This window comes from Eriocheir sinensis, unplaced genomic scaffold (assembly GCF_024679095.1).
Source record: "Eriocheir sinensis breed Jianghai 21 unplaced genomic scaffold, ASM2467909v1 Scaffold249, whole genome shotgun sequence".
Lineage (NCBI taxonomy): Eukaryota > Metazoa > Arthropoda > Malacostraca > Decapoda > Varunidae > Eriocheir > Eriocheir sinensis.
Window position 1 is genome coordinate 240,314 of NW_026111553.1, and position 18,876 is coordinate 259,189.

At 43.3% G+C, this 18,876-nt stretch overlaps 1 protein-coding gene and 1 long non-coding RNA gene across 2 annotated transcripts; both read right to left on the reverse strand.

Moving 5' to 3' along the window:
- Nucleotides 1–7,809: 7,809 nt before the first annotated feature.
- Nucleotides 7,810–8,522, reverse strand: LOC126991174 (uncharacterized). Its single transcript, XR_007745222.1, has 2 exons — nt 8,476–8,522; nt 7,810–7,979 (listed from the first exon to the last, which is right to left on the reverse strand). It is a non-coding gene; the product is annotated as an uncharacterized LOC126991174 (long non-coding RNA).
- Nucleotides 8,523–8,764: 242 nt separating this feature from the next.
- Nucleotides 8,765–18,682, reverse strand: LOC126991173 (neogenin-like). Its single transcript, XM_050849930.1, has 5 exons — nt 18,555–18,682; nt 13,252–13,394; nt 10,938–11,086; nt 8,865–9,165; nt 8,765–8,778 (listed from the first exon to the last, which is right to left on the reverse strand). Exons 1-5 carry the CDS (start codon nt 18,632–18,634, stop codon nt 8,765–8,767), a joined length of 687 nt encoding a protein of 228 aa, XP_050705887.1. The 5' UTR covers nt 18,635–18,682.
- Nucleotides 18,683–18,876: the final 194 nt, after the last annotated feature.

Here is an 18,876-nt window from a genome sequence, read left to right on the forward strand (position 1 = left end):
AGAGCCATGCAACATGGAATCTTGGTGTATCAATCAGGCAGACAGTCATCCCACCTTCAAGTACTGGTCTTTTGTATTAGAGATGGAACTCACCTTGCTCTTGTTTGTCAGGTCATTGCGAGAGGGAAATTTTGAACTCTACCTTCAGAGTCTAATTCAGATGGCTCCATGGTTTTTTGCTCTTGACCATCACAACTATTCACGGTGGCTACCCATTCACATCAGGGATATGACCAACCTCCACACCACTCATCCAGATGTATTCCGACAGTTCAAGCAAGGAAACTTCGTCGTCTGGAAGACATGTAATCGATTTTCAGGAATGTCGATAGATCAAGCGCATGAGCAAAATAATGCTCTGGTAAAGGGTGAGGGCGGGGCCATTGGGCTCACAGAAAATGCTGCTGCTTTGAGAAGGTGGACTGTCGGCGGACCCGAAATGGCTAGAGTGATTGTAGATTTTGAAAGCGCCATCGACTGCATTTCATCTACAAGAACACAATTCCAGCATCACGAGGAACATGAGAAAGTCCAATCAACGTTTGTGTCAGATGTCAAGAAACTTGCTCAGAGTATTCAGAAGGGTGGAAATCCATTTGACGATGAAACTTCAGAACTGGTTGTTCTCTTTCAGGAGACATCATTGACAACTCTGTAATGGAGACACTCTACAAGATTAACCAATCTGGCATTGAGCAGTACAACACATTTGTCAATGAGAGAATCATCAACAGATCAAAACCGTTGTCAGATCCAATCAAGAAGAACAATTTTCCGCTGATCTCAAGGCCTACAGTTAAGAAAAGCACAGTCCCTACTCAGGTATCTTCTTTGAAGCAAGACTGCAACTTATTTGCACGACTCTACATTGCTAGTCAGTCTCGAGAAGGGTCATTAGAGGAATTCTTTTCCCATGAAAATCAAGCCTATCCCCCTGCACTTAGTCAGTTTAGAAAATTGCGTCCTTCAAACAAAAGCCAGCTGTTAAATTGCTTGGAAGACTTGGCAATGCCCAGTGATGCTGCTCCTGAGGTTGATGCAGTTATGCTAGATGGTCCTGCTGTTGTACACTTTCTGACTCCACGAAATTGCCGGACCTTTGCTGAGTATGCTTCCAAGATCTTCCTCCCTTTCATCCAAAGAACACTGACCATGTGCGACAGACTGGACCTTGTATGGGATGTCTATCATCAGGACAGTCTTAAATCTGATGCCAGGGACAAGCGAGGAACTGGTGCAAGACGACGGGTGGCACCAGACAACACAGTTCCAAGAAAGTGGAGTGAATTCCTAAAGAACAGTATGAACAAGACAGAATTGTTCCAGTTTCTGTCTGATATGACTGTGTCCCTTGAGGTTCAAGAGTTGATTGTGGTGACATTAGGCACAAGGGCACTGACCAACAAGGAAGAATCTGATGTTGCCGTTAATGAAATATCACCTTGTACACATGAGGAAGCCGACACCAGTTTGTTGTTGCACACTGCAAATGCTGTCAGACATGGCTCTCAAAAGATCTCCATCAGAACCGTAGATACGGATGTTGTAGTGTTGGCCACTGCTCACTTTGCAACAATCAAACCACAAGAATTGTGGATTGACTTTGGAACAGGAAAAACAAGGCGTTTCATTCCTGTACATGAACTAGCCATGACTCTCGGTCCACAGAGGTGCACTGGTCTTCCACTGTTTCACAGTATTACAGGATGTGACACAGTTTCTGCAATGTATGGTATAGGCAAGAAAAAGGCCTGGCTACTCTGGCAAACATATGACCACATCACGACGACATTTGCTAGCCTGTCATCCAACCCTCCACAAGAAATTTCTGACTCTCACTATGCTGAACTTGAACGTTTTGTTGTATTGTTGTATAACAGAACTTCAGCTAGCACAGAAGTCAATGATGTTCGGCGAGTTCTGTTTACTCAGAAAGGCCGCACGATCGAGAACATCCCACCGACACAAGCAGCCCTTACTCAGCACGTGCGAAGAGCAGTATACCAAGGTGGACATATTTGGGGCCAGGCGTTAATAGCTCGACCAGAATATCCTGATCCATCCTCATGGGGATGGGACAAGGAGCAGTCTGGCACAAGTACCGCATGGACACCATTGTGGTCGACATTGCCTCCAGCTTCTGCAACGTGTATTGAACTGTTGTGTTGCGGTTGCACAAAGGGTTGTCATGGTAGATGCAAATGCCGAAGCGCTTCCTTGAAATGCACTGATCTCTGCAAATGTGCAGGTGATTGTTCCAACTGAATGTACACCCCTGCATGAGGTGTCGGGTTGCCGTCCCGCAGAACAGAATGGGCTTAGGTTAACTTAAGAATATATTGATGTAAAGTGTACCCAACCCCATTGCCATATGCCACCTCCAACTCCCAACAGTTTGGTTGAAGAGTCATTCTGGTGGGTGTTTATTCATTTGCTTTTTGTTGATTGCTTTCCCCTAACATGTTACTTCCCATTCATAAGGCATGTTAGGTTTTATATTCATTATTATTAGATTCATTTATATTCAACATTATTCAATGTCAAGCTTATGGAGCACATATTTTTGGTAAAGGAAATATTTTTTTCTTAATTATAAGTATAATTTCTCTGATATTTATCAGAAAGCATTCAAAATTCGTGTTCCATGAAAATAATCTCGATTTTCTCATGACCGCCATCTTTATTTGGCCGCCATCTTGAAAATATGCTTTTTTTCAAATGCCTCCATTTCTAAATTTCATTCCTGTTGGATGAAGAATCACCATGCAAAGTCTCTTGCTTTTACTCAAAAGTGCACAATTTGGCCATTTTGTGTGTCTCATCCGCTGTACTATTATGCAAGAGATAACCAGCATCTTCACTCTTTCATCCCTCACTCTGGTAAACTCTGGAACAATCTTCCTGCATCTGTATTTCATCCTGCCTACGACTTGAACTCTTTCAAGAGAAGGGTATTTGGACACCTCTCCTTCCGATATTGACCTCTCTTTCGGCCACCTCTGGATTATATTTAGGAGTGGTAAGTAGAGGGCATTTTTTATTATTGTTTCCTTTTTTTGGGTGCCCTTGAACTGTTTCCTATGTTGTATATATATATATATATATATATATATATATATATATATATATATATATATATATATATATATATATATATATATATATATATATATATATATATATATATATATATATATATATATATATATATATATATATATATACATACATATATATACATACATATATATACATACATATATATACATACATATATATATATACATATATATATATATATATATACATATATATATATACATATATATATACATATATATATATATATATATATATATATATATATATATTAATGTTAAATTAAAGGTCTTGCTGTATTGTAAGTTGCCAGATAGCTACATGATGTTCTCTTAAACTGCCGGTAAATAATAAGCATGAAATGAATAACTCAAGTCTAAGCTATCCACACATATATTGGCAAATACTGCTATAACTCACTGACAGCCTTTGCGTCGTCATTGAGGTAGATATGTATTATGTAAACAGTCGCAGCGCTTCAACACGAGTTTTTAATACGAGTCTATCCTTAAAATACGTTTTCTTCGTTATTTACTTCTTCAAATCGTGTTGTCGGTAAACAAATTTGTAGAAGTAGAGAAAAAATATATTAATGAAATCATGAATGTTAACCAATAGATTGCATGTAAAATAACTAAGTGACTTGAAAAACTCTTTGTGAATTATTTAAGTCCTGAGTATATTTGGTCATTAAATGCTTAATATTTTTTTTTTTTTTGCGGAAAATTTAAAACTCAAGCCAAGGCTATCCACGCTTATGTTGTCGTATAGCGCCTCTCTGACAGGAGAAGGATGCTTGGACGGGTGATTTCTGACATCAGTGCCCTAAATTACGTAAGATAAGGCCATGTCCACACTTGCATCACGTCTGGTGGAGCGAAAGACTTTGTTTGGCCCATAAGAACCGTACTATATAGCGACAATCTCTCTCTCTCTCTCTCTCTCTCTCTCTCTCTCTCTCTCTCTCCATAGACTCTGGCTTTACAGCAATGCCTGGCAATGTTACCCGGAGACCTCATGACCTATTAATACCATTGTGCAGGACATCACATCGTATGGAGTATGCATCTCATGTGTGGGGGGGCTCCACTCACACAGCTCTTCTGGACAGAGTGGAGGCTAAGGCTCTTCGTCTCGTCAGCTCTCCTCCTCATACTGATAGTCTTCTACCTCTTAAATTCCGCAGCAATGTTGCCTCTCTTTCTATCTTCTATCGATATTTCCACGCTGACTGCTCTTCTGAACTTGCTAACTGCATGCCTCCCCCCCTCCCGCGGCCCCGCTGCACTCGACTTTCTACTCATGCTCATCCCTATACTGTCCAAACCCCTTATGCAAGAGTTAACCAGCATCTTCACTCTTTCATCCCTCACGCTGGTAAACTCTGGAACAATCTTCCTTCATCTGTATTTCCTCCTGCCTACGACTTGAACTCTTTCAAGAGGAGGGTATCAGGACACCTCTCCTCCCGTATTTGATCTTCCTTTCGGCCACCTCTTTTGCTTTACTTTAGGAGCAGCGAGTAGCGGGCTTTTTTTTTATTATTGTTTTCTTTTTTTGTGTGCCCTTGAGCTGCCTCCTTTGTTGTAAAAAAAAAAAAAAAAGAGCATCCTATCAAGAGGAGCTAAAATCTGGAATGACTTACCACAACACTTAAAAACTGATGAGAATATAAGATTGTTCAAACCAAATTAATAAAAAGGCTTCTTAGTACCTATGAGAACTTATGGTCACATTGATTTTTTAATTTATTTTATAGTGTTTTTGAATGGTTCATTGCGTTTTTTTTTCTCACATTATTTTTGCAAACTCCGACTGATTGCTGTAAATTTCATTATTTCAATAATAATCAGGCTATTTTCAAGTTTTTATTTCACATGTACACTTGTTTACTGCTAGAGTGATGTCAACTAAGTTTTTTTTTCACATGTTCGTATTGTATACATTTTTCACTTCGACTGACCTATACATTTATACATTGTTGAAATATATGTAAGTTATTATGCTTTATGTGGCCTAAACCTGTCCCTTGTTATGTACTTTGTTTACGAGTCTTCAGGTCCTAAGAAAGCCTCGGCTTAATGGCCCTGGCTTAAAATAAAAACTACATTTGTAATTTACCAATATGTATATAACTATTAAGCCAAAATAAATTTATCAATATCTATATATATATATATATATATATATATATATATATATATATATATATATATATATATATATATATATATATATATATATATATATATATACATATATATATATATATCACACACACACACACACACACACACACACACACACACACACACACACCGGGTTTAACGTTACCAATAATTTAGGCTTCTTAGAATAATTAGCGTATTTGTATAATGAATCGAGGCCGAGTGTCCATTTATGAGGGAGTAAGTCTGTCATTACGTGTGTTGATGGTTTGAAGTTTCTGGTTTGTGTTTAGTGAATGTGTTGGTGTGTGGTATGTTGGTATGTTGTGGCGTTTGTTGATATATGTGGTGATGGCGTTGGTGATACTGCGGTGAACTAACGTGAGATAGAATGTAGATTGAGGGGTAGAAACACATATGGCAACTGATAGACTCTCACAGAAGTAGTTGGTGAGGCAGAAGGAAAAGGAGTAAACGAGTGTCAGTCTTATTGTTGTTACCATTAGAAAATCCGCCTTCAACCTTATGGTACCTTCACTAAAAACTCTTCAGGTTACCTTGGCGGATATCCCCAGCCAAGGAAATACCATTAACCAGCACCATCTTTTCCCAAAAAATCCCCCAATCACATGTAGCCGGAGTTGAAGGGATGGAGGGAGTGGCTTTCTTTTCGCTTGGCTAATGATATACGCGTAATGGGGAAGGGCAGGAGCTTCTATGCGCTGGTAACTGGGGGCGGATAAGATGTGGAGCGATGCAGTGCGGACGTAACGATGTTGTTGGGCTCCTCATTGTTAGTCTCGTGATCTTACCTGGCGGCAGTGCTGGAATTGTATGCGTATAGTTGTGTGCTGCTCATTATTCGCTTGCTGCCTTGCTTCCTCTGATGATGCGTGTTGTGTCAGGAAGCCAAACCCATGTCCCTGCCTCCCCGTCCTCCTTACACATGACAATCTTGCCAATAATAATGGTAGTAAAAGTTGTGTGTAGCTCAATATTCTCTTGCTATCATGCTTTCCTTGATAATATGTATTGCATCAGGAAGCCAAACGCATGTGTCTGTCCCCTCGTCCTCCTTATGCGGGGAACAGAGTAATAAAGCTTCTGGTAATGGTAATAATGAAGAATAAAGCGAGGAAGAGAAGGTAGAGTGTGGGAGAAGACAGTTATGTCATTTCCTGCGGCAGTAATGATCAGGAGAGCGAGTCGAGTCAGACTGCAGCAGCTGCTAATCTAAACCAGAGTGAATGTATAGGAGGCGAGGCTACACACACACACACACACACACACATGCACACACACACACACAGCTCAATCGGTAGAGCGCTGCGCTGCAAGGCTTTACGGCCAAACAGGCAGCGGTTTGAGCCCCCATCAGGCCGGATTCTTTCTGTTGACAAGGAGTGGTTACTGTCCTCCCTTGAGCAAGGGGGATGGGGGGTGTGGTGTGTGAGGTCCTGGCAGTACCCAGAGATCGATGATGATGAGCACTTGTTCACGTCGGGAGGGTACCTGCTGGCGGGACCGAGTCCAACTCGTGATCAGGCCGAGGTGAATTACACACACACACACACACACACACACACACACACACACACACACACACACAAGACTTTTTAATCAGTATTTATCATGGGAAGAATACTTTCTCTTTGTAATGTTGACGGGTATTGTATTATTGTGTGTGTGTGTGTGTGTGTGTGTGTGTGTGTGTGTGTGTGTGTGTGTGTGCGTGTGCGTGTGTAGCTTCGCCTCCTATACATTCACCGGTTTTAGGTTATCAGGGTCATTGGATCAAAATGTACATCCGCTGCATCAAAATCCACAGCCTCGCCCAAGTTTATGTTATATATGTACAGTGTGTAATTGTGGTCTCGTGGGCTCTCTTTGTGGCGCTGTGTCGCTTCAGTCTGTACATTACGTTGGTTGAGCTCCGTCAAAGCCTCTCCGACCCTAAGCTGTATACGCTCTCTGCACTAACCTGCTCAAGGAAATGCCGAGAAGCAGGACGCGGGAGAATATTTGGCAGGGCGGGGACACAGGAACAGCAAGAGGAAAAAAGAGAACATGATCAGTAGGGACAGGAAAGAGAGGGTTACAGGAGGAGGAGGAGGAGAACCAGAAGGAAATGGGAAATGAACAGCGAGAACAAAAAGTATCTGTGGCTACAATTCAATGAAGAAAAGGTAAGTCCTGCACCATGGGAGGGGATATCCAGCACACCAATACCACATGGGAAACACTCCACTATCCACCATAGAGGCAGAGAAAGACCAGGGACTGTATGTTATCAGGCTACCAGTGAAGAGATATCCAGCACACCAATACCACATGGGAAACACTCCATTATCCACCACAGAGGCAGAGAAAGACCAGGGACTGTATGTTATCAGGCTACCAGTGAAGGGATATCCAGCACACCAATACCACATGGGAAACACTCCATTATCCACCACAGAGGCAGAGAAAGACCAGGGACTGTATGTTATCAGGCTACCAGTGAATGTGAAATCTGTGCCAATCGCAGCAGACGGGTTAAACCTTTATGGAGTATGTGGTGCTTTTCTTGAGGGCAAAGAGTCGTCTGTTTCCGTCTGTGGCTTTGGTCTTGGAGGAACCTGACTCGCCGCGCTCTTTGTAGCGGATCTTGCAGCTGGTGATGATCCCATTCTGGTGCTCGGCCAGCGGAGGCTCCCAGCAGATGATGAGGCTCTGAAGGGAAAGGCCGTGTGAGGGAAAAAAGTTATACGATAAATTATCAAAATACAATCTTAAAAAGTTTGAACATTGTGTGAGGCCATGAATGCTTCAACTTAACCCCCTGACTGTGGATTTCCTACCAGAAGACCTCACCAAGCTACAGGAATGGAACACAAACCGGCTGCTACAATTCAGTGGAGAAAACTGTAAAGTCCTGCAGCTTGGGAGGGGATATCCTGCGCACCAATGCCACACTGGATACACTCCACTATCCACCACAGAGCCAGGGAAAGACATGGGAGTAAATGTTTTCAGGCTACCAGTGAAGGCCAAATCCGTGCCAATCGCAGCAGACGGGTCAAATATAATGAATGTGCAAGTGTTAAAAATACTGAAACAATGAATGTGCAACTTGTAGAGATGATGTGAAGGAAACGAACAGAGCAGAAAGCTATTTAAAAACGAGTTTCACAATGTATCTTTGCCTTGGAAGCCTTCCACAACTCACCCTTGAGCTGGCAGCCTCAACGCTCACATTCTGAGGCTCCTTTGAGGCACGTCTGAGAAGGTTCTGGCAGTGACCTCCGGTGGCATCTCCCCCGCCATTACTGTTGACGGCGGTGAGCCACACGCTGTGCTCAGTGAACTGGTCCAGGCCTTGGAGGTCATGTGACGTACCAGTGACCTTTACTTCGTGTTCTTCTGCTGACCCAACCTGAGGAGAAAACTACAAGGGAGACAATGGTTAAGATACACACTGGGATTTGTACAAACACACGGCTATGGTCACCCTCTACTCAAAGGAAGGTCACTAATGACACACAAGGATATGGGGAGACTTTTGTTAGGCAACAGAGACTCCACATTTAGCACACAGTTCTATAAGGCCGTCCACACCTGCGCATAGAACATGGTGTATCCCGTGATGGGCGTTTTGGCCAGTACGGGCGGCGACCAAGTGGCCTCCAGACTGGTGGGTGAGGTGGAGACAACTTTCAGACTCTGAGGCGGAGGGCAGGTCCAGGTCCGGCTTGGTGAACACCCGCACCTCGTGTATGGAGGCGCCCACCAGGCCGCCGGAGGTGTGGGCCGCCACCCGCACCATGTAGTTACTCCCGGGACTTAGGTCGCTGATCTGGGTCTTGTATTCATCTCGTCCCTCGCTGGAGGAGCTGCACTCACGTTCTGGACGCGTTCTCTGCAGTGAAGGGAGGAAAGTGATGTGTGAATTACTTACTTTTGATGAAATGTTGTAGATGTACTCGCTAAAATGTTATTATTTCTTTATAATCACTGGAATGGAAGTTGGATAACTCTGTATTTGCTAAATACATCTTAACAGTAGTAGTATTGTGTTGAATTTTTTATGCAATAAATATTCCCAGGTTGTCCTTTGGTTCTGACCTGAGTGATCCTTCCTGCTTGTAGACGACTGAGTATCCCAGGAATAATTATTGTGAACAGCATAAAGACTAGTAGGCACAGTGACTGTCAAGGCCCACACCAAGAGAAGGCAAATGATGTAAACAAGCTGTGTCAACAATGAGCAGACATTCTAAGTATTGAAAACAAGGAGTAGTAGTAGTAGTGGTGTGCCTGAGCTGCCCCACTTACTGTGTCTGTGACCTGCCTTGTGCATGGGTGGTGGCATGCTGCTCCTCCCTGGAGGTGAGCCCAGACAACGTATTATCAAAATACCACAACAAAATAGTCATTCTCGGGTAAATCACATTTTAGTGAGTCAGTAACTCTCAGCACCGGCTTTGATATCTCCAAACACATTACTGAAGACGTGTGCTTTGCCCACAGTGTAATCTATGCATTTTATTCAGTCTTCAAGGAATAATAAACACAACAAAGGGTTATGCTTACAGCCATGCTAAGAAAATCACATGCATCAACATCAATAACTTGGGTAATGTACACTTTTTAAAACTGCAGCGTCTGTAGCAGCGGCTCCAGCTGCCCGCCAGAAACATTGGAATACATTCAGTAACCTTGTAAATGTTTGCGTCTGGGCTTATTAGCAATCTGGAATTATCTGGACTAGTCACTGCCTGTGTCCAATGCAGACAACACTACATCAGTACTCATGAATGCAAACAAAGGGCTACAGTGTGAACAGTGTCTGCACGGCACCGCTGCTTACTTGACTCAAGGACACACAGCTGGGCGTCCCCGGCGAGCTGTGCCACACACTGGTACATCCCTGAGTACTCCTGGCGCACCAGGCCAAGGATCTGCAGGTTGTTGCCGCTCACACTCTACAGGAGGCTTGGCATTACACACACCTAACACAACACAGCTGTGTTTTTGTGTAGCTATTGACAGCCTTATATTTATCTCCCTGCATAGAGCCTTATATCCCTTATCTACTGAAATCCCTTATGTATCTACTTAGAACCTTGTATCCCTTTTCCTTTACTTATCTCTTTAGAACCTTATGCATGGAACCTTATGGATTCTAATGTATCTCTTTACATACCTTATGCATCCATTTAGAGCAGTGGTTCTTAACCTTTTTACTTCCCCGCCCCTTCCAGGAAGTAGTCCTTCCCTCCACGCCCCCTTGCATCTAGCAATAAAATTTCCTTACAGATGTTAAAGAAACTGGCAAGCCCTAAGTAGACTATAGGAAACTGAAGTAATGGCGATACTTTTGCATTTGTTCATAAACTTCTCAATATTAGCCCACGCTCTTGGTAAGAGAATAGCAAATATAATGAGAGAAATTCCTAGTTTTCCCCTAGGGCTCGCACCCCCCCTGGAAATTACTGTGCTCCCCCTCAGAGGGGTGCACCCCCCAGGTTAAGAACCACTGATTTAGGGCCTTACATTCCTTTCCCCTTATGTATGTATGTATGTATGTATGTATCCACCAATCTATCTATCTTATGAATCTACATATCTCTGTCCTTTTAAACCTGTAACAGCGATAAATTTCCACACCGCCACAGAAGTCCGGCTCACCTGAAGGTATTCCGTCTCCACCAGCAGCTCGCCGTTCTTGAGCCAGTGGAGCGAGGGCTCTGGCTGGCCGTACACGCTGCACTCCAGCTCCACGTTCTCCTTCTCATAGGCGAGAGCGTTGGCCGGCTGCCTCAGAAACCTCGGAGCAACTGTCACACAATTTTCAAGCTTTAGTAACTGAGAGAAACATGATGACTGAAGAACACTAAGATTTTTACTATGCCAAACTTTATACTCAAACCACAACAATATTGCTAGTCTTTGTTATTCCATTTTCAACATTTTTACCACTCTAGTAACTGAGAGGAACTTAATGATTGACAAACACTTAAGATTTTTACAATGGCAAAATTTATCCACACAAATCACAAAAAAATATGCAGTCTTTGTTATATCACTGAAAACACTTTAGTACTGAGACAAACATCTAACCTAACCTAACTTAACGATAACTGGCAAATGCTAACCTTTCACAATGCCAAACTTTATATACTCAAACCACAAAGATATGAATAGTCTTTCTTATACCATTTTCAATACTAGTAACGGAGACAAACATATGATCATCATTTCCTGGATGCCTGCTTCTAGGAGCTCCCAGCAGGGGATGGCCATGGCAGAAGAGCTTCCATCTTTCTCTATCCAGACACTCCCTCCTTGCCTGCTCAAAGTTTCTCAAAGATTTTCCCCCCCTCTCCCCAACGTACTCTTGCACCCTATCCCTCCATTTCACTGGAGGTCGTCCTCTAGCATTCCCTCCCTCTATCTCACTCACATACACCCTTCTGGTCATCTTACTCTCCTCCATTCGCTCCATGTGGCCAAACCACTTTAAAGTCTGTCGCTTCACTTCTTCCACCACTCCACACTTCCCTTCACCCCGTGACACATTCCAAAACGCTCGTACACACTTTCATTACTCATTCCATCCATTCTACTCACACCACAAGCACTCCTCAAATAACTCATTTCCACTGCCTGCACTCTAGACCTCTGACTTTCATTCCAGGCCCACGTTTCACTTGCATATGTGAGGGTTGGTACTATTATTGTATTTCTCAAATCCCTCTTTACCTCCATGCTCACACTTCTGCCATTCATGATTCGTCCCAAAGACCCTACCACCCTTCTTCCTTGCAATGCCCTTTCTCTTATCTCTCCCTCCATACCACCATGCTTGCACATAACTGATCCAAGATACTTAAACTCATTGACCTCCTCCATTTCTTCACCATTCAAAATTATTTTGCATTCTTTTTCACATTAAATTCTCACTCTATATGGGCATACAAAATCTACAACCTCACTTCTATTTCGCTCACAAACCATCACTTCACTTCTGTTGACATTTACTTTCAGCTTTCTCCTGTTACAGACACTATCAAAAACACTGACCAAATTTTGTAGGTCACTTTCATTTTCTGCAATGAGCACCGTGTCATCAGCAAACAGTATCGAATTCAGTACCCACTTCCTTCCCTCATCGAACAGTCTTACTCCATCTTCTCCAACTTTGCCCTTCATTTCTCTAATGACACCATCCATATAAATATTGAATAACCATGGTGACATGACGCACCCTTGTCTTAGGCCCACTTTTATCTCAAAATGTTCACTTGTTTCTCCAGTAATTTTGACACATGCAGATGCATCATCATATAGAGAGACTGTATTAGCTCTAGCTTTTTCCATATTCATGAAGGCAGCATATAGTTTCTTTCCTTTTACTATTATTTTTTCTACTTCCATCCTGAAGGCAAATATCTGATCCACACATCCCCTTCCCTTCCTGAAGCCTCCTTGTTCTTCACTGATTTTCTCTTCTGTAAGTCTTTGCACCCTCTCTATTATGATTTTTCCATATACCTTTCCGGGTATACTCAGGAGACCTATACCTCTATAGCTCCCACATTCCCCTCTCCTGCCCTTCGCCTTGTAAACTGGGACAATGATGGCTTTCGTCCAGTCTGCTGCCCCCCCCCATGCTACTTCACATATCTTGACCATCCATTTCACGACTTCATATCCTAAAACAAACATATAATTCACAATCACTAAGATTTTTACCATGCCAAACTTTATTCACACAAAGCACAAGAGTTAACCAGCATCTTCATTCTTTCATCCCTTTCACTGGTAAACTCTGGAACAGCCATCATGTGTCTGTATTTCCTCCTGCCTATGACCTCTACACCCAATATTAACCTCTCATTTTTTTCTTTATAGGAGCAGTGCTTTATTGTTTTCATTGTTTTTTTGCCTTTGAACGCTTTCATTGCTGTAAAAAAATATATATGTCATAGTTTTGTCTCACCTTGGACCTGTATGTGGGCCACGGCGTCGAGCGAGTCCTCCCTGTTCTCCGCCCGGCACCTGTACGTCCCCTCGTCCTCCTCCTGCAGGCCATGGATGTGCAGGCTGCTGCTGCTGGTGCCGCAGAACAGTGTGTCCAGGTCCCTGAGGAAAGGCAGAAAGGTACGGTAAGCAAGTGAGTTTTGTATCTAATTGCTGTTTGTCACAATTTTTCTTTTTTTACAGTAGAGGAAGCAGCTCAAGGGAAAAAATAAATACCAACAAAAACAGTCCATTACAATAAGCCTGCTGCAACACTTACCTTATATACAGCAATAACTGCAACACACACACACACACACACACACACTAAAAAAAAAAGTAATGGGTATATATTTATTTGATTCTGAAATCTCTCCCTCAGTCACTGTTATCCAAGCTCTCAAGACACATCAAAATACCCCTCTCAGTCATCATCATCATTTCCTGGATGCCTGCTCCTAGGAGCTCCCAGCAGGGGATGGCGATGGCAGAAGAGCTTCCACCTTTCTCTATCCAGACACTCCCTCCTTGCCTGCTCAAAGTTTCTCAAAGATATTCCCCCCCTCTTCCTAACGTACTCTTGCACCCTATCCCTCCATTTCACAGGAGGTCGTCCTCCAGCATTCCCTCCCTCTATCTCACTCACATACACCCTTCTGGTCATCTTACTCTCCTCCATTCGCTCCATGTGGCCAAACCACTTTAAGGTCTGTCGCTTCACTTCTTCCACCACTCCACACTTTTTCCCTTCACCCCTGTGACACATTCCAAAACGCTCGTACACACTTTCATTACTCATTCCATCCAATCTACTCATACCACAAGCACTCCTCAAATAAGTCATTTCCACTGCCTACACTCTAGATCTCTGACTTTCATTCCAGGCCCACGTTTCATATGTGAGGGTTGGTACTATTATTGTATTTCTCAAATCCCTCTTTACCTCCATGCTCACACTTCTGCCATTCATGATTCGTCCCAAAGACCCTACCACCCTTCTTCCTTGCAATGCCCTTTCTCTTATCTCTCCCTCCGTACCACCATGCTTGCACATAACTGATCCAAGGTACTTAAACTCATTGACCTTCACCATTTAATACGGAAAATTACTTTACAATTGATCGATCAAAATAGAACAAGAAGAAATCACAATTTGAAGATAAGTGGTAAAAGATTCTCGTCACACGAAGCTAAACACTTCTTCTTCAATCGAGTTGTTAAGGTTGGAACTCTCTACCCTGTGATGTCGTTGATAGTACAACAGTTATGGCCTTCAATAATAGATTAGACAAGTGTTTTGAATCCAACCAGCAACTAAGATATTACTCATTGTCGTAATAACGTTAAGTTCTTTCGAATACTGGTGTCCTTGTCCGCTTTTATCGCCCGGTTAGTGGTAGCAGTAATGGTAGTTCTTTCCTCTTTCCTACATAATTTCCATGCAGTTTTTCCATGCTCCATGGTTCTTTTTCATTTCCTGCCAGCTTTGGCTGGAGGGATGGGGGGGTGGGGAAGAGCCTTTGCTGTCCTTCATCTTCCACCTTTGATTAGATAGTTAGTGTAGCTTGTCACAAACAGCCTCGTAAGGACCAGCAGGTCTGCTGTTGTTTGTTCTTCCTTTGTGTCTTTGTGTTCTTCAAAATTCAAAATTATTTTGCATTCTTTTTCACATTCAATTCCACTCTATATGGGCATACAAAATCTACAACCTCACTTTTCAGAAACCATCACTTTACTTTTGTTGACATTTACTTTCAGCTTTCTCTTGCTCTTGTTACAGACACTGTCAAAAACAGTGACCAAGTTTTGTAGGTCACTTTCATTTTCTGCAATGAGCACCGTGTCAACAGCAAACAGTACTGAATTCAGTACCCACTTCCTTCCCTCAATCAGTCAGCCTGTGAAATGATGAAGGCTGAGCACCAGGCAGGGAAGAGAACATTCCAGCAAACTATAATGTAAAAAATGTAAAGCCAATAAAATATTCCTGTGGATTGATGAACAACTCATGATTGTATAGAGCCTGTGGCAGCCAGCAACATAAAACATTTTCTTGTCATGAAAGTGAGCATAAATACTCACTTTAAGGCAGTTCACACAGCTACAAAGAATAAAATACAAAATGAACAACATACATCACAAGACAAAGCCCCTGCTGAGAGTGTTGGCCACACAGTGTTAGGCCTTGGCACAAGTATGAGAGAGTATTAACATGCACAAGGTGTCTTAACCATCCTCTTCCCCGCCGCCTGTGAGGAGAGAAACCAAGCATGAGTCTTGTCAGCCGGGCAGGGAATTGGTCAATGCTATTTGTCATGCCATACACTGCTTGTGGGAATATTTACAGGTTCATCACATGCAGCAAAACCATTCTTCCTTGTTGTTACTAAGGCAAACAGCTGAGGTTTTGTTTTATTGTAATGCCTTGAAAACTAAGGACACCTTCCCTGTACAAGATACTACAGAGATACTTAGTAGCATAACCACTTTTTAATGTATATGAAACTAGTCCAGAATTCTCCATTTCCTGCCTCTTGAGCCACGAGGCTGGGGGAGTAAGGCTCAGCACTGCCCACAGACTGGCTGACCAGCTCCAGGGCTCTCTCCAGGGCCGAGTCCTGGCCAGAGTGGGCACCATGGGCAGCCTCCCCTAACCTGAGTCTCCTCTACACCCACCACTGAATGGGTATCACGTATCAACGGGGGCTGTGCCCTTCCTCCCCAGGGGGGCTCTAAACTCTATGCAGAGATCTGTCACTTATGAGCTTCATGCCTTCTCGGGGAAGGTAGTGACGGACAATCCTGAGTCTATTGTGTGATGAGATCATGGTGAATTACACACACACACACACACACACACACACACACACACACACACACATTTCTAACTAACAGGGAAATGAGGACAATAATCAAGGACAAGGTTTCCAACTGGTGCCCAGTGAGGAGTGGGGTCCCACAAGGTTCAGTGCTGGCGCCAATAATGTTTGCTGTTTATATAAATGATATGGTGGAGGGAGTGACCAGCTATGTGAGTTTGTTTGCAGATGATGCAAAGATATTGAGACAAGTCAATGATGTGAAGGACTGTGAGGCATTGCAGAGGGACCTGGACAAAATATGGGAGTGGAGTGGTACATGGCAGATAGAACAACCTTGGGATATGTAAAAAAAAATAGTTTGGTAGGAGTGGTAGATGTGAATACAATTATAAGATGGGAGGTGAGATAATATGCAGAGGAATGGAAGAAAAAGATTTGGGAGTGACTGTCTCAGAGAACATGTCACCGGACAAACACATCAACAGGATAACATAAGGACAGCATTTGTGTATTTTGGACGAGGAGATGATGAAGAAAATAATAGTTACAATGATAAGGCCAAGGCTGGAGTATGCAGCAGTGGTCTGATCTCCTCATGAAAAGAAGAACATAAGAAAGCTGGAAAGAGTGCAGAGAGTGGCAACTAAGGTAGTACCGGAACTTAGGGATCGGACTTACGAGGAGAGACTCAATAGCATGGGGCTCACAACCCTGGGGAGAAGAAGAGAGAGAGAGAGGAGACCTGATAGCGGTGTACAGGGTGGCGAGTGGGGTGGAGAATCTGGACAGAGAGGACCTGTGTGTGTGGAGCGAGAGAGAAACGAGAGAACATGGAGAGTTGAGGGCGACCACGTGTAGGCGAGATGTGAAAAAGTTTAGCTTCCCAAACAGAAGCATTGAGCTGTGGAATGGACTGGAGGAGGAGGTGGTTTGTGCAAGAAGCATTCATGATTTTAAGAAAAAGTTGGATAAGAGGATATGGAGACGGGACAGCGCGAGGGTAGCTCTTTTCCTGTGTCACAACTAGGTAAATACACACACACACACACACACACACACACACACACACACACACACACACACACACACACACACACACAGACAGACACACCCACACCCACACGGCCCGGTAGCTCAGGGGTAGAGCGTCTGGCTCACAACCAGAAGGACCGCGGCTCAATTCCCCGGCCGGGTTAAGATAAGTTGGGTTTATCTTCTTTCACGTGTAGCCCCTGTTCACCTAGCAGTGAGTAGGTACGCGACGTCAGGCAAGGAGTTGTGACCTCGTTGTCGCGGTGTGTTGTGTGTGAGTGGTCTCAGTCCTACCCAAAGATCAGTACCATGAGCTCTGTGTTCCTCCGTAGGGGAACGGCTGGCTGTCTCGAGAGAGACCCGCAGCAGACCAAGAGGTGAATTACACACACACACACACACACACACACACACACACAGACAGACACACCCACATCCACACCCACACCCACACCCACACACATGTAAGAAACAATAAAGACTGTAATTCTGCAAGAAGACCTAAACAAGATTTGGAAGTGGACTATGGAATGGGAGATGAAATTCAATGTGAAAAAAATGTCATGTTATGGAAATGGGAAAAAGTGAAGGAAGACCAAAATGGACATATAAAATGGAAGATGGTGAAACATTAAAGAAAGTACACGGAGAGAGATCTGGGAGTAATAATGCAAGATAACAAACAGCCAGAGAGTCATGTTAATCGGATATTCGGTGATACGTATAACATGGTGAGAAATATAGGAACAGCATTCCACTACATGGATAGGATGAGAAGGTTAATTACCACCATGACCAGACCAAAGTTGGAATTGCGGAGGCAGTGTGGTCTCCCCATAAGAAGAAACACATAAAGAAACTAGAAAGAATACAAAAATGGTTCCAGAGCTGGAGGGATTGACACATGAGGAAAGACTAAAGGAAATGGACCTACCAACACTAGAACAAAGAAGAGAAAGGGGAGACCTAATACAAACCTACAAATTATTGAGCAAAATGTAAGAAGTAGACAACGAGGAGTTACTACTAAAAGAGGAAATTACCGCCAGGAACACAAGAGGACAGCAAAAAATTGAGGAAAGGAAGATGCTTGAGAGACACAAAGAAATATAGCTTCCTGCAAAGAAATATAGAGCTTTGGAACAGACTAAGTGAGGATGTAGTATTGGCGAGGAGTGTGCTACGGAAAAGTTGGATAAATGTAGATACGGAGACGGGACCACACCAGCGTAAAGCCCTGGCCTGTAAAACTACAACTAGGTAAATACACACACACACACACACACACACACACACACACATATGATATCCTTCTCTTTGATCTTCCTGTGTTAGTCTTCCCTAAGCTGTCCTTCCCTTCCCTTCACTCTCTCTCTCCCTCGCCTTCCATCCTGAACAAACCCTTGCAGCCCTTCATGCTCCCTCTTACTCTTTGTCTAGGAGTGGCCCATCATCTGTAGTCCTGGCCACCCTGCCCTTGGCCATGGCTGGCACCATGGGCAGCAGCATCTTGGTGGTCAGCTCACGGCCACAGACCTTGCCCACGACCTGACCTATGGAAAAAAGAATGGAGGTGATTTCCAGCAAATACCACTGATAAATAAATGGCCAGGAAGGGGCAAGTTTAATACCTGTGGACACTACGCTGCTTTAATAGCAACATCTCACAAAAAAAAAAATCTCTCTCTCTCTCTCTCTCTCACACACAAAACTAGGTAAATACACACACACACACACACACACACACACAC

Coding starts and splice junctions, on each gene's coding strand:
- LOC126991173 (XM_050849930.1), bottom strand. CDS start 18,634: ATGCTGCTGCCCATGGTGCCAGCCATGGCCAAGGGCAGGGTGGCCAGG. Junction 13,395..18,554: donor GGGCCACTCCTAGACAAAGA/GTAAGAGGGAGC, acceptor GCCTTTCCTCAG/GGACCTGGACACACTGTTCT. Junction 11,087..13,251: donor GGCCCACATACAGGTCCAAG/GTGAGACAAAAC, acceptor ATTGTGTGACAG/TTGCTCCGAGGTTTCTGAGG.